Raw genomic sequence first — 16,335 nt, forward strand, 5'->3', positions numbered from 1 at the left:
CAAAAATACAAACACAATACAAAACAAACACTGGCCGTAATTTAAGGTCAGCTCGGCTTATGCTGTAAATTTAGGACCTTTCAGTTGGGAAGGTCAACTCTGGACCTTAATAACAAATCTAAAGAAGGGCAGACAGTGTCCATGACGACGGCTAATCCAGGCACTGAAGCATTTCCTCTGCTGAGGCTTCTCTCTATCTGCCATCACCCTCGACATTTAGGAGCCAAGATTCAGACCAACTGATCACCCGGGTGAAGCTACTGAGAATCTCTCCCTCCCCTCCCTTAGCAAGATGTGAGAGTGAGAGAGATTCTCAGTAGATCAGAAAGGCTGAGGAGGAGAGGGGTGGAGAGAGAGAGCGGAAGAGAGAGAAACAGAATGAGAGAGAGAGAGCGCGAGAGAGAGTACAATAGAAACAGAAAGAGAGAGAGAGCGCGAAAGAGAGGGGGCGAGAGAGAAACAGAATGAGACAGAGAGAGTGCAAGAAAGCGCAAGAGTGCGAGAGAGAGAGAGCAGGAGAGAGAAACAGAATGAGACAGAGAGAGTGCAAGAAAGCGCAAGAGTGCGAGAGAGAGAGAGCAGGAGAGAGAAACAGAATGAGAGAGAGCGCGAGAGAGAGGCTGTGAAGAAGAGAGAAAGAAATGCTGGTTGGAGTAAATCATCTACAGCTGCTGTCGCTCTGTCAGTAAGACAGACGACCAGCACTGAACCACAACACACTCTTACAGCAGCGTCCTCGGAAACGTCTGGAATGACCATGAAATAATGCAACCACACGTTTTCAAACTATGTTAGGATGTGGGTCATACATATATCCCAGATATAAGAGTTACGATGTGTTAGTACCCATAAGTAATAGTAGTAGTAGTAGTAGTAGTAGTAATGATGATGACGATGAATAATAATAATGTCCCATATGTATTATATATTCAGTACCATCTAATCTAAGTACACTTTCTCTTTTGAGCTAGTTAGAACACCACAGGTTTGGTTCTGTAATCTAACGCTCGCAGTCATCACATGGATTTGTTTAACACAGCCTCACACGGTATTGGACGATATTTATAAACATTACTGGGCTTCCTTGAGGAGCGGTTTAATGAACGCTGTAATAAAGTCACCACGTATTTGTCTTGTGTGTTTTCTGCCCAATGAAATAACTTTATAAACATAATTGGTCTAGAAAAAGGTGCTAAAACTTGCGCACACAACAATGTCAGATATACTGATATCGATACATCCATAATATCAACATGCACCATACAATATGCATCAGAAGAAAACCTCGTATCTCCAAAATTCTTTATAGAAGAGAAAAATTAACAACAAAAAAGATGATGGTTTTATCCTGACAGCAATGATAACATTATGACCACCTCCTCGTTTCTACGCTCACTGTCCATTTGATCAGCTCCACTTGCTGTATAGCTGCACTTTGTAGTTCTACAGTTACAGACTGTAGTCCATCTGTTTCGCTGATACTCTGTTACCCTGTTCTTCAGTGGTCAGGACCCCCATGGACCCTCACAGAGCAGGTACTATTTGGGTGGGGGATCATTCTCAGCACTGCAGTAACACTGATGTGGTGGTGGTGTGTTAGTGTGTGTTGTGCTGGTACGAGTGGAGCAGACACAGCTGCTTATACATATGTATATAATAATTTACTGTTAAAATCTGCCTGTTAATCAGTGAGGTAAACTCTGTGTGTGTGTGTGTGTGTGTGTGTGTGTGTGTGTGTGTGTGTGTGTGTGTGTGTGTGTGTAAGACAGGCCAGAGGAGACTATATTGAAGCAGTGTTGTGTGTTGACAGGTAATGTTCTTAAGCATTGATGTAGAGCCCCGGAAAACCTTGACCATGAACAGACTTCAGTCCATCACCGTCCACTGAGACACTCCCTTCCATCACCATCACCACAACTCGCCCAGCCTGCAGCGTTAGCAGCACATCCTCACACTCGCATGAGCTGCCACAGTCCTGAAACTACACACTACAGTGGTACTGTTTTCATAAACAAACTGCCCCCTTTAATAAGAGCTTTAAATAAAACAATCCATAGAAAAGAAATAAACAGAAACGAGCAGCTGCACATGATTCTAAGGTCACCATGACAAGCGTGGAGTTTTCAGAGACACAGTCCAAACAGAGCATTACGAGAAAAAGACAACAAGCTGGCTGAGCAGGAAACCAAAGAAATGCACAAATGGGAGTATTTTCTCTGCATGCTAATGTCTCAGTAGCTAGCTAGTCCAGCAGTTCTGAAAACTGAAGTGCCAGAATGTAACTGCTGCTCCATTTAAGGTGGAACGGAAAAATTCAAACAAGAAGCTGGCGAATATCTGACCTCTGCTTCATATCACTGAAGAATTCGTGGTGGGTGATGATGAATAATTCTCTTATAGCCCCTCTTTGAAGGCGTATGATGCCCTAAATGTAACTACAGTGGTATGCAAAAGTTTGGGCACCCCTGATCATTTTCATGATTTGCCTTTATACATCATTGGATCAGCAATTTCAGTTAAATATATCATAAAGCAGACGAACGCAGTGGCATCTGAGAAGTGAAATGAAGTTTATAGGATTTACAGAAAGTGTGCAATAATTATTTAAACAAAATTAGGCAGGTGCATAAGTTTGGGCACCCTTGTCGTTTTATTGATTTGAATAGCTTTAGCACTAACTATTGGAACACAAAATTTGTTTGGTAAGCTCAGTGACCCTTGACCTACATACACAGGTGAATCCAATTATGAGAAAGGGTTGAGGTGGCCAATTGCAAGTGTTTCTCCTCTTTGCATCTTCTCTGAAGAGTGGCAACATGGGAGCCTCAAAACAGCTCTCAAAAGACCTGAAAACAAAGACTGTACAACATCATGGTTTAGGGGAAGGATATAAAAAGCTCTCAGAGATTTCAGCTGTCAGCTTCCACTGTGAGGAACGTAGTGAGGAAAGGGAAGACCACAGACACAGTTCTAGTTAAGGCCCGAAGAGGCAGGCCAAGAAAAATCTCAGATTGGCAGAGGCGAAGGATGGTGAGAACAGCCGTAGTCAACCCACAGACCAGCTCCAAAGACCTACAACATCATCTTGCTGCAGATCGTTCAACTATTCAGCGCACTTTGCACAAGGAGAGGCTGTATGGGAGAGTAATGCAGAAGAAGCCTTTTCTGAGCACACGCCACAAACAGAGTCGCTTGAGGTATGCTAAAGCACATTTGGACAAGCCAGATTCATTTTGGAATAAGGTGCTGTGGACCTTTGGTGCGGTTCCATCCTGCTGTGGGGCTGTGTGGCCGCCAGTGCAGGTACTGGGAATCTTGTTAAAGTTGAGGTTCGCATGGATTCCAGTCAATATCAGCAGATTCTTGAGAACAATGTTCAAGAATCAGTGAAGTTGCACTGGATACTTCAACAAGACAACTTCAACAACACTGCTCAAAATCTACTAAGGCATTCATGCAGAGGAACGAGTACAACGTTCTGGAATGGCCATCTCAGTCCCCAGACCTGAATATTACTGAAAATCTGTGGTGTGATTTAAAGCGGGCTGTCCATGCTCGGAAACCATCAAACCCGACTGAACTGGAGATGTATTGTAAAGAAGAAGGGTCCAAAATACCTTCAACCAGAATCCAGACTCTCATTGGAAGCCACAGGAAGCGTTTAGAGGCTGTTATTTCTGCAAAAGGAGGATCTACTATATATTGAAGTAAATTTTTCTGTTGGGGTGCTCAAATTTATGCACCTGCCTAATTTTGTTTAAATAATTATTGCACACTTTCTGTAAATCCTATAAACTTCATTTCACTTCTCAAATATCACTGTATTCGTCTGCTATACGATATATTAAACTGAAATTGCTGATCCGAACAGCCAATGATGTATAAAGGCAAATCATGAAAATGATCAGGGGTGCCCAAACTTTTGCATACCACTGTAAAGCCCAGCAGTGAGGAGCTGAACTTTTCCCTCCTCTGCGGTCACTGAAGACGGGCAGGGTCGCCTACAGAGCAGTGCTAGTAGCCTGACAATGAAGTGATGTTCTCTTTATTTGAGGGTCCCATTTAGTAGGGCAGATTTCAACTACTACCCTTGAAACTCAGTTCCAAGAGGTAACACGAAAACAAGGGGTAGGGGTAAAAATAAGAAATGGGATTGGGCCCAAGAGTTTGACCTTCTCCATCCTCTCTACACTGGTAGAACAAGACCCCACAAGCTGATTATAGAGGCGCCTGTTACAGCAGATGCATCTATAAGGCATCACTTTTTATGCATATAAAAATGATGCTTCATTCTCGAATATCTTCCCAAATTTCATCTTAAGGGTGCTCTTGAGTCTACGTCGGATTCATGACGTGTTTTTAAAGCGCAGAACTGTTCCCTCCTTTGTGCTCTTGAGTGCGTGTAGATTCTGGTCTTCCCTAAGAGCCAATCCCAGATAAGAAAACCCTGATCAATGTCAGAATCTTCATAAAACTGTGGCTTTTAACACATTTCTAAAATATCTGGTGAATGAGGCCCAATATTATGAAATTTTAATATTGGTTGCATTGTTATTATTTCTAGAAAACTATCAAAATATTAGTACCAACACCCCCCTGATAAAGTAACTCAATCTGATTAAGAGCTTTAGATCCAGAACACCTTTATTTTAATACTATCAGTTAAAATGGCATGCAGTACTACTAGCTCTAACCCTACACTAACTATAACCACTTAAAAGCACTATGTCTATAAAATAAATGCATTGTGAAGACTGACTCATTAGGTCCTCAAGAGCAATACAAGTGCACGGGCACGCGTGCGCACACACACACACACACACACACACACACACACACACACAGGAAGTTATAGATTCGGAAGCACTCTGTGGCATCAATTAAAAGCATTGTAGCTTAAGCAACGGTATTGACCTGCAGTAAATCAGGGCTCGTCTACACTGGGCTGTTAAATGTGCGTGTGGTAATGCAATCCACAAATTTCCACTGGGATGGACACCCATCCCCACCCTGGCAAACTGCTTTAACCTACTAGTGAGAGAGATCAATTAAAAACTTTGTCAGTAAAACAGGGGACCATTTTTTGAATTCAGCAAAGTTTTACAATCTAAATTAAGAAAAAAATTTTACATTTTGAACGTAGATGATCTTACTTTGATCAAGGAGCTTCGGATTTCCATACAACTTCCCTGAATCTTTGTCTAACCCTTAGGGATGCGAACTGGCTAAGATCGGAATGGTAGACACAATCAGCAAATGCATTGTTTTTTATTTTTGGCAGATGTGTCAGTTATATAAGGTCAATAAGGTGAGTAAAGGAAAGTGCAACTCACATTGTATGTGAATGCTGCTGCTACCCATGAAGAAACATGTCAAAAAAATCATTTAAAAAACAAATAAAAGTCAGTTTGGCCCACTAAAAACTAAATAATCTTTATAAGCAAATAATACAAAAGTGCGGCAAATTTGTTAGTGTTCATTTGTCCCACACAGTGTGGGTGTTGAATTTCAGTCCTAATCAGTCCTAAAAATGCACGAGGGGTGCATCCTTACCATTTGAACTACGACGAGCTGAACTATGAATATTACTACAAGCAAGCCGACACTACTGTGCACTGAAATGATGTTGCGTGGCAACATGTTTAAACCATAATTCACCTCTACAACAACGTCCAACACCAGCTGCTCAAACTACGTAGACTGCAAAGCAACTTGAATGGGACATTTAAGAAAGCTCATCCGTTTATGTGGGTTTTGGTGATGTTGCCAGTTCTGTTGTGTCAGTTTGAGGTGCAGCAGCATTAGAATTTCATTTGTATTTCAACTTGGAAACAACCTCGTTTTTCTGAGGATCCAGTGATGTTCAGATGAAAAATGTGCGCAAGACAAAATGTCCCAGGTTCAGAACATTGTCGTCACAGGGTGCGTCCCAAAACTGCTTTTCTACTATTGAAATACTTTATTAAAAACAGACAAATATAAGATGTTAAGAATGTTTTCATGCAGCTGCACAAGCCAAAAGAGAAAGTATGTTCTGCAAAAAACTTCATCTCTTCCACCATTTCGACTCTACTCTCTTGGTGAAGCAGATGAACTAGAATGCTTATAAAGGAAAACTATACACAGGTGTATACATAAGAGTTTATGAGAGGAGAGGCCTGTAGTCTTGTCTGCTCTGAATAGAGGACATTAAGACGGACAGAATTTCTTTTGTCCAGTGCCTTTTTATACATGTCTCAATAATTTTTGGGGGCAGTCATGGGCTGGAGGTTGGGGAACCAGCCTCATGACCGGAAGGTTGCCGGTTCGATCCCCAGTGCTGACAGCACATGACTGAGGCGTCCTTAGGCAAGACACCTAACCCCCAACTGCTCCCCAGGCGCTGCGGATTGGGCTGCTCACTGCCCCCTAGTGTGTGTGCGCTCACTTTAGTGTATGTGGTGTTTCACGTCACAGATGGGTTAAATGCAAAGGTGAAATTTCCCCGTTGTGCCACTAATAAGGGTCACTTAATCTTAAGAACATCATCACTCTTGGTTGAATGCGTATAGAGGCAGACTCACGCTGCAGTTCTCTGGAGGGACCAGAAGCTGGGTGATCTCTCCTCCGTGCACACAGAAGATGTGCTTCATCTCTCCAGTGAAAATGTCCCACACAATGACGGAGAAATCCACCCCACCGGACACTAGGGAGCGCTGGTCGTAGCGAGGGGAAACCTGGTGAGGGTACAGCAGACACGTCACCTTGTTCCTGTGACCCCTCAGGGTGCGGTGAGGAGGCCAGCCTGAGAGAGAGAAAGAGAAAGAGAGAGAGAGAGAGAGAGAGAGAGAGAGAGAGAGAGAGAGAGAGAGAGAGAGAGAGAGAGAGACAGAGAGAGAGAGAGAGAGAAAGAAAGAAAGAAAGAAAGAAAGAAAGAAAGAAAGAAAGAAAGAAAGAGAGAGAGAGAGAGAGAGAGAGAGAGAGAGAGAGAGAGAGAGAGAGAGAGAGAGAGAGAGAGAGAGAGAGAAAGAGAAAGAAAGAGAAAGAGAAAGAGAAAGAGAAAGAGAGAGAGAGAGAGAGAGAAAGAGAAAGAGAAAGAGAAAGAGAAAGAGAGAGAGAAAGAGAAAGAGAGAGAGAGAGAGAGAGAGAGAGAAAGAGAAAGAAAGAGAGAGAGAGAGAGAGAGAGAGAGAGAGAGAGAGAGAGAGAGAGAGAGAGAGAGAGAGAGAGAGAGAGAGAGCCTAAATGAGTCTCAGCAGTGCAAAATGATGACTGGACTGACGTAAAAGTCACGTGAAACATGGCTGTTCAGACTGAGTCACATTGCCATGGATCGAATACGTATTGGAATTCTGTACCACATATGAAAGTGTCTCAAATCGGAATTGAAAGTGTCAGATTCTGTGTTTTCTGCTGCGTCACACATAAGGAAGAAGATTGGATTTGGGTCACTTCTACCTGCTGTTTAAACGTAGCCTTCGGCCTGCCCTGAGAAAACGCTGCCCCTTCCCACGTTTTGTTTTGTCCTCTCCAGACAGTGACCGCCCACACAGCATTGTGTATGCAAGTCAACGGAGTGCAGTACGAAATGTTCAGGGGGAGGCGACTTTCCAAATATTCCTTTGAATTTTCCTCAAGGTCCACAAGGCTTTAAAACACTCTTCCACTGAATCGCTCTCGAAGTCAACAAGGCGGATGTTGGCTTCCTGTTCGCATTTTCCCGTTCCACCTTAAATTGGGCAGCAGTTCCATTCTATGCATCTCTGGCGTAGAAAAAACTGCTGTGCGATTTAAGGTGGAATGGGAAAAGGTGAATAGGAATATAACTGCTGCACCATTTAGGGTGGAATGGGAAAAGGTGAATAGGAATATAACTGCTGCACCATTTAGGGTGGAATGGGAAAAGGTGAATAGTAATGTAGCTGCTGCACCATTTAAGGTGGAATGGTTGGTGTAGTGTAGTGGGTAACACTTCCGCCTTCTATGCTGTAGACTAGGGTTCAATCCCCCACCTGGGTAAGGACCCTACACTATACCAATAAGAGTCCTTGGGCAAGACTCCTAACACCACCTTCGCCTACTTGTGTAAAATGATCAAGTTCTAAGTCGCTCTGGATAAGAGCGTCAGCCAAATGCCGAAAATGTTCAAATGAATGGGAAATGTCGAACAAGAAGCTGGTGAGTAAGAAGCTGACTTCCGCTTCACTGCCATGAAAAGAGATAAGGAGGCATAAATAAATTATTTTTGCTGTTTCACAGAACCAGTCGGCCAGTATTATATAGTTTGTGGTAGCAACTGTAGCTAGCGTTTGCTAACCCACAGCCTACCTAACGTTAGCTGTATTACTTGCTGTGTTGCTCACTGTAACGTTGTATTGTGGTAGTGGTCCACACAAAGTTTGCAAAGGGTTTTATGGCCACAAAGACCGTTTGGTAGCACAGTGTCATTCATCTGGCCACTGCGCCTCCACAATTTTGGGGGGGAGAGGAGCTTCTGAAAGAGCACTTATTGGAGGGGTGTGTTTGTTTTACAACAGAGTTCAAATATTAAAAGTTGTTCTCCAGAATTGTTCAGTGCCCCTTCAAATATATCTTCAGAAAACTTATCAACTGTCCATTGGCTTCTATTATAAGAGTGTTCTGAGTAATTGAGTTTTTTGATGTACAGTAAAACATGAAAATCATTGTTTGTGGCAATTAATAACATGACACCAATGCAACAGACAGAGATTGGTCCAGATCACCTCTTCTCAGCATGTGCTCCCCCTGCAGCAGCTGGACAATAGCGGTCTGCGTGGCCGGTACCAGAATGATGCTGCCGTCCTCCCTTCCACACACCAGGCGGCCCTGTGAGGGGATGTACACACTCGCTGTGACCTTGATGGGATCCTCTGACCCCGGTAGGACGCTCAGCTGGTCGATGATGCCGGCAGGCAGTGGGGTCAGCTTATCAAACGCCTCCTGCAGGCTGATAGTGGAGGAGACCTGTAGCTCTGTGGGAGAAAGAGGGCACACACACACACACACACACACACACACACACAGTTATAAATACACACAGACATCAAACATTTTTACTGCAGGTAGATGCATAAAATTAACCAAATATATTAACTTACAATCCTTAAAGACAATTTGTAGGACAAGTAAAAAAGTTAAGAAATGCTGGATGATTAACGGAGTGAACAGAGCTATAATTATAATAGTATATATGCAGAATGCCTCGTACTAGAAAAGGTGATTATCAAGTCCTGAGGCAGATAACTTACCAAGAAATGACTATGAATTGACAACTATTTTACATTATAAGCATCTTCAATTTACAGTTCACAAAAATTAAGAAGTCTAAAAACATCTTTGGTATCTAGTATTTATCTCCATCTTCACTCTTCAAGGCAGTACTGAATACGGTAATTATTAAAATGACAACTGTCTAAGCTTTTAAATGGTTTACTGTACATATGAGCACAGTGGGATCATTCTCAAAGACAGGTGCCTCAGTGCGGGTGGTCTTCTTGTAGCACCGTAAGCAACCACAAGAGGGATTAAACATGGCTTTCAGCTGAAGTTCTGAAACAGAACAGCAGAGGGAGACACTGTGCTACAAACACCAGACAGTGCAACCTGTCATTATCCCTTGATTTTTCAAAATTTCTGCCAGATTTTCAATTGTTGAGATGTAAAGAAGTTCTCAGTTGAAAAGGTGTGACACTCACTGTGACCTCAGCAAAATTATTTTGTGGGTTATTTGGTTACAAGATTGATGTTTTGGCCTGTGTGCAATGCCTTTATCATATGAGATGTAAATAGTCATTCAGAGCGGTTTGGTGTGAAAAGGTTCCGATTTCTTTACAGTGGTGGTGATAGGAACCAGGGGTCGCCATGACTACAACACAAATATAGACATTTTATCCAAATATAGACATTTTATCTGTCCAGAACCACCTGTGAACCTACACACATCTTCTGAGTTTATATGGATGATAGTAAAAGTGTGATAAATTTGATAAATTTTTTTTTTACTAAAACCTTTAAAAAAAAATTTAAAAAAAACGAAGCCTGGGGGTAGTGTGGGAGATTGCAGGGGGGCCCTTGGCAGCCTAGGCCCTTGCGGGAGAAAATGGCTCTTGGCACGTGGAATGTAACCTCACTGGGGGGGGAAGGAGCCGGAGCTTGTGCGGGAGGTTGAGAGGTACCAACTAGATATAGTTGGGCTCACTTCCACCCACTGTGTCGGCTCTGGAACCAAACTCCTTGATATGGGTTGGTCCCTCTCCTACTCAGGGGTTGAACAGGGTGAGAGGCGCCGGGCGGGAGTGGGGATACTCATGAGTCCCCGGCTGGCGGCCGTGCAGACAGAGTTTGTCCCAGGTTATGAAAGGGTCGCCTCAATGCGAACTCAAATCGCAGAGAGGAGAACTGTGACTGTTGTGTGTGCTTATGCACCAAACAACAGGTCAGAGTATTCGGCCTTCTTGGAGCGAGTGGGAGGGGTTCTGGAAAGGGTCCCGCCTACAGACTCCATAGTCTTTCTGGGGGACTTCAATGCTCATGATGGCAATGACTGGGAGACCTGGAGAGGCATGATTGGGAAGAACAGCCTGCCCGATCTAAACCCGAATGGTGAATTGTTATTGGACTTCTGTGCCAGGCATGGAGTAAGGCATAAGTGTAAATCGTACCAGAGTTCCTTAGGTCAGAGGTCAATGATGGACTTTGTTTTCATTTCATCTGACTTGGGACCGTATGTTCTGGACACTCGGGTAAAGAGACTTGCTGAGCTGTCAACTGATCACCATCTGGTGGCGAGTTGGAACTGATGGTCAGAGCCGATAGGCCCAAGTGAATAGTGAGGGTGTGCTGGGAACGACTGTCAGAGGCCCCTGTTCGGAATGATTTCAACTCCCACGTCCGGGAAAGCTTTTCTCATGTCCCAGGGGAGGTAGGGGACATGGAGTCTGAATGGACCCTGTTCAAAACCTCCACAGTGGAAGCTGCCAGGCATAACTGTGGCCAAAAGCTTGTGGGTGCCTGTTGGGGCGGTAACCCAAGACATCTGATTGGGACACCTGGGGGTGTACCAGGCACGGCCTACTGGGATAAGACCCGGGGGTCTTAGGACCCGCTGGAGGGATTACATCTCCAAGTTGGCCTGGGAGCGGTTTGGGGTCCCTGGGAATGAGCTGGAGGAAGTTGCGGGGGACAGGGTAATCTGGGATTCTCTGCTATCCCAACTGCTATCGCGACCCTATCTGGATAAAGCGACGACGAGTATTATAATAGCACTGCCGTATTCTTGGGCCAATTATAAGGCAGCATCCTATATACATGTATAAATACTTGGCAACATTAATTAAAAAACAAAGGAACTTTTTTCTGACATATACTCTGTGAAAGAACGGCTGCAACACTCTTGTTTGTGCCTTTCCTGGGAGAAAGGCAAAGGCAATAAAAGAATAGAAAACCACAGAGAGGGAGGCAGAATTCAGCAGTAAATAATGAATAGAGATGAATAGAATCAATCCAGCAGAGCTGAGTGAAGCTGCTGACCTAGTGTTGTACTGATATGTATCGGCGTTGACACTGACATTAAACGTGGCATCGGCATCAGTGATGGGGATACCGGTATATATGACCAATACCACGAAGCAACTTCTGATGCATGCAAATGTAGACAGAATTTGCTTTTAGTAGTCACTCATTTGCTGCTGTGTGGTCACCTACAGACCAAGTTAATGCTACTGAGAGAGTGGAAAGAGCCACCAGACTCTCAATGTAACAATAGCAATTAGCCTTGATTTAGCCTTTAGCATAGCAGCGTGCTGGGTCTGTCTTCCCTATCCCTGCCTGCCGTGCGCCTCCGTCGGTCAGCTGTATCACTCCGCGAGAGTCTCGTGGTCCCTCGCTTCAACCAAGCCAGAAAAAACACTTGAAGTGGCTTTTTAACTGTTCTGCACAGTAAAGATACTTTACATTTACGCAAGTTGTTAAACATGGTTCTTATTACTAATTGTGTAACAGTAAGTACTAAATATATACAGTAAATAAATAGATAAGCTTTCTTAAGCATTTAATAAACATAATGCAACTAGTAAATGCCATCTAGCCAAGTGCTATGAACTATTTTTAAAATGTAACTATAACTATCAGGACTTATACGTGAGTTAGGTTAGATAGAGTTAGCATCGGTACTGGAAGGGAAAAAGTGGTATCGGTGCATCTCTATGCTGACCCGCAGCCGAAGACAGCGGCTGCAGCGGTGAAGTGTCCGGGATGCTCCAGAGGGTCAACCTGCCCGCCGAATCGCCCTGAACCAGCAGCTTGTGGAAGGGCTCTCTGCGTCCGTAGAAGAACCTCGTCACCGGCGGACAGATCAGCAACTGCAAACACATCAGCCCAGACAAAGTCACTCACACAGCAGCCCACAGCTTCCAAACAGACAACAGAGTCTTCATCTCTCACAGCACAGCAAGCAGCACTCTTTTGTGAAAGTATGCAAGCCATTATGCATATCGTCGGATTTTAATCTAGATTTCGACAAATGAAAATAAAAATCCTTGAGAGGGAGATGAGGGAATGGAAGCAGGGCAGCATAACCTAAACTGAACCGTCCTGTACCGAAAAGCCTCCTCGCTATGCCATTACAGCCAGACCTGTATTATGAACTGGTGTCAAATAGTTATCACTGGGTTCTAACAGTAGCTGAGGAGAAGTGGGCAGATAAGCGGTCACAGAGCTCATGCAGGTTCATACATGGCCACTGACTCAGTTACTATTCGTGACAAACAGTACCAGCCATTTAATTTTAATGATGTTACATGTGTTGGTTAATAATAGTGGGAAGAGGAAATACAGGAGGGATTTATTTTACACTGTCAATACATTTATTATTGCCTTTATTATTCAAAAAGGGAAATAAAATAATCTGCTTTGCTCAAATGCATGAAGCTGAAACTTCGAGACTGTATTAAGAAAGATTTCTGTGGCTATTCAGACACATTGCGGATCAATGAAATCACTAGTTTAGCTACTAAACAAGGGGGGAAATGAAAACTGGGACCTCGTTTTTTTAACAGCTTCAGTCCACCACTTGGAAGTGGGTCACCCCAGCATTACACAAACCAGTGTTGCCAGACTGTGTGGATGCTGGTTGGATTTGGTGGAGGAAAAAGTGAACAAAATTTATGCCGGTGTGTCTTTGTTTTGGGTTATAAATAGTATATAGCAGTTAACATGCACCCATCAGGCATAACATAATCACCTCCTTGTTTCTACACTCACTGTCCATTTGATCAGCTCCACTTACTGTATAGCTGCACTTTGTAGTTCTACAGTTACAGACTGTAGTCCATCTGTTTCGCTGATACTTAATTAGCCCCCTTTTACCCTGTTCTTCAGTGGTCAGGACCCCCATGGACCCTCACAGAGCAGGTACTATTTGTGCGGTGGGTCATTCTCAGCACTGCAGTAACACTGATGTGGTGTTGGTGTGTTAGTGTGTGTGTATCAGAGAAAGTATCAGAGAAACAGATGGACTACAGTCTGTAACTGTAGAACTACAAAGTGAAACTATACAGTAAGTAGAGCTGATAAAATGGACAGTGAGCGCAGAAACAAGGACCATAATGGTCATAATGTTACGCCTGATCAGTACACTTAGTTTATAACTGATGTAATGATGGTCCCAGCAGGGCCTAGAGCTTGTCCAGTGCATTACTGACTGTACAGGGTTGTGCAATAATATCAGAATGGCTCACTGGCACAGCCTACATCACCTTATGTGCCTTTCTGATTGCATGGGATTGTGGGTCCTATCATCATATTATATTTAGCACATCTCTTTCATGCCTTGTTGTTTTCCAATATGTTAAAATCAGCAAATGAATAGAAATCACGTATTAAATTTTCCTGAAAAAAAAAAGAAGTCATATTTAAGTGTGTTCCCTGTAAAGCTTTGGGTTCACTACACGACTTTCGAGGTCTTAACAGATTATAAAAAGACTGGGCATCTAACAGTATCCAGCAACTGAAATATGGGAGCTCCACACTAAAACTTTAGGGATCACACACTACTCAACTTTTAAGCTGTTGCTTAACCAAACAGAGCTCACTGAATGTATGCAAACTCGTGCATGCTCAAGTTACTAGGAGACGCAGATGAACAAACGTCAAACTGCTCCCTAGTAGTGTTTTGTCTGACGTTTGCGCTGGCACAGTAAAGACGCAGCAGGTAAACGTGTCTGAGTGAGGCTCGTGGATTTAAAAATGTGATCAGTTTGGCATTTTCTAAATTTTAATTGTACATAAACTTGACAAACAGCTCAGTAAAAAGCTTCGCTCCACACGTGAGTGACCGATCTTTCTTTGTTTACTTGCTGTGTTTTCCTTCGTGCTCAGTTTTCATTGGCTGTTGGGGGAGTCTGTTCATACCAGGCTGTTGACCACTAAGGTTGGCTAGATTAAAACTCAAACAGGTTTGGTAAACTCAGACGGGTCTGAAACAAGATCTGGAGGCCAAAAATTTGCATCTACACCCCTCAAACACGGCTTGACTCTCTCTCCAACTAGAGAATCCGACTGACCCAAAAATCTGTAGACTAGAGCCAAACAGCTCAGACTCAGCCAGACTGAGAATCAGGGCTAAAATCAGGGTAAAAGTCGTGTAGCGTAACCCCAGCTTAAAGGATGTGTCAACTTCTTATCACTCAACCTGAAAATCAACTAAATGTGTCATTTAAAACGAGGGTTTTAAAGTTTTTGCATATGACTATGTTGACCTGATCCCTCAACATTCCCACAAAAATACCTCAGCTAAATAAATAATAAGGAGAAATGGCAAAGGCAAGCTTACGGGGGGCAGGTCATAAAAACTGCTGAACTACGATGACTCACCGGGGGGAAAAAAAGCCTGTAATACTTTCTGAACTTCAATAAAGTATCTCTCTCTTTATACCTACCTACCTATCTATCTATGACTAACCTGGACTGTTTCACACATTGACTATGGTGTCTTGGTTACAGTATAATGTATGTCCATGTATGATATGGTTTGGTATGACAGTGAATGTTTCCACTTGAACAGAGCTCAGACGAGAAGTGTGCGCAGAATATCACGGCATGGAGGATCCCCAAGGCATTCTGGGTAGCCTTGAGTACAGTGCAAAGTTCCACCAATAAGTTTTCATCTGGTGCTGATCTCCCATCACGCACACGCACACGCACACACACACACACACACACACACACACACCCCAAACCAAAACCATAGATAAAATAAAACACAAATTAAATCAAATAAAATCAACACAAAAGAAACAAAAACACAGAAACCAGCACAGCAACTACAAATAAAGAGGTGAAAACTCCCACTCGAGGTGCACAAGTGCCCATCTCCACCCCCAACACTATCAACTCTCACTGACATCAGCTACTTAATTACAAAACATGAATGTTGATATGTACACTACTGAACATATCTGAAGAGAGGTTCTGGTGTCCATGCATTACGGATCATCTGAAGGGATATTACAAAAAATATTTGAAAAAGTTCTGTGTAATAAAATTATTAAGATGTAAACAGCCATTCAGAGTGGTTTGGTGTGAAATACTACACACAGTAGCGTTTTATGCACGGCGTAGTTGTGGCTAACAAAAGCTGGAAAATAAAGCACCATGACATGATACTGTATTACACAAAATAGTTCTTTGCAGTCTAGCACCTGAGAGCAAACTGGGATTATTTTTGTGACCCTCGGTTCCCCAAAACATACTTCACGCAAGGATGGGAAGGCAGATGCTCTGCGTTATGTGGACAGGGTTTCGATTGTAGATGCATTTAAAAATAGTTTCATAACACAATGCAAGCGTGAGCCGCATTCTGAGCATTACAGCAAAGGGCGCTATAAATACAGCCAAGCCTGACCAAGCGGTCTAGTACCACCAGTGTACTTGGCCCATCACCATCACTCAACAATGTCACACCAAACCTCTCTGAACGGCTGCTTACGTACCAACGATGGAACTCCGCAGATTTTTTTTTTTTAATCTTTTAAATTTTCTTTTACGTACCAAACTTCAAAGAATTATTTTTAAACCGAAAAATTCTAAAACACTGCTAATAATGAATAAAGCCTTATTCAAATGAGACTAGCATTCATTCAGTTAACGCTGAAATGAATCACCTTGAGTAGCTGACCAGCTTTCTAGCTGTGGGACGCTGGGCAGCTTCTATAAAGCAGCTTGGGGACTTTGCATGCATCTTCACCCATGTGAAGACAGATGAAGAGGGGGTCAATGGTGGGTCGCTTTTAGTGGGAGGAGCATGGGACCGAGCGAATCAGTGTGAGTGGAGGAAACTG

General features: G+C 43.2%; 1 protein-coding gene across 2 annotated transcripts in view; it reads right to left on the reverse strand.

The window, feature by feature from the left end:
• Positions 1-16,335, reverse strand: part of LOC108444384 (WD repeat-containing protein 7) — a 269,505-nt gene that overhangs the window by 229,683 nt on the left and 23,487 nt on the right. For both annotated transcript variants that reach the window (XM_017725554.2, XM_017725555.2), the window contains exons 10-12: positions 12,210-12,357; positions 8,722-8,970; positions 6,564-6,784 (exon numbers count right to left, since the gene is read on the reverse strand). In XM_017725554.2, coding sequence (XP_017581043.2) covers positions 6,564-6,784; positions 8,722-8,970; positions 12,210-12,357 — 618 coding nt within the window. The remainder of the gene's footprint in view (positions 1-6,563; positions 6,785-8,721; positions 8,971-12,209; positions 12,358-16,335) is intronic.

The sequence above is a fragment of the Pygocentrus nattereri genome, chromosome 16 (genome assembly GCF_015220715.1).
Source record: "Pygocentrus nattereri isolate fPygNat1 chromosome 16, fPygNat1.pri, whole genome shotgun sequence".
NCBI lineage: Eukaryota > Metazoa > Chordata > Actinopteri > Characiformes > Serrasalmidae > Pygocentrus > Pygocentrus nattereri.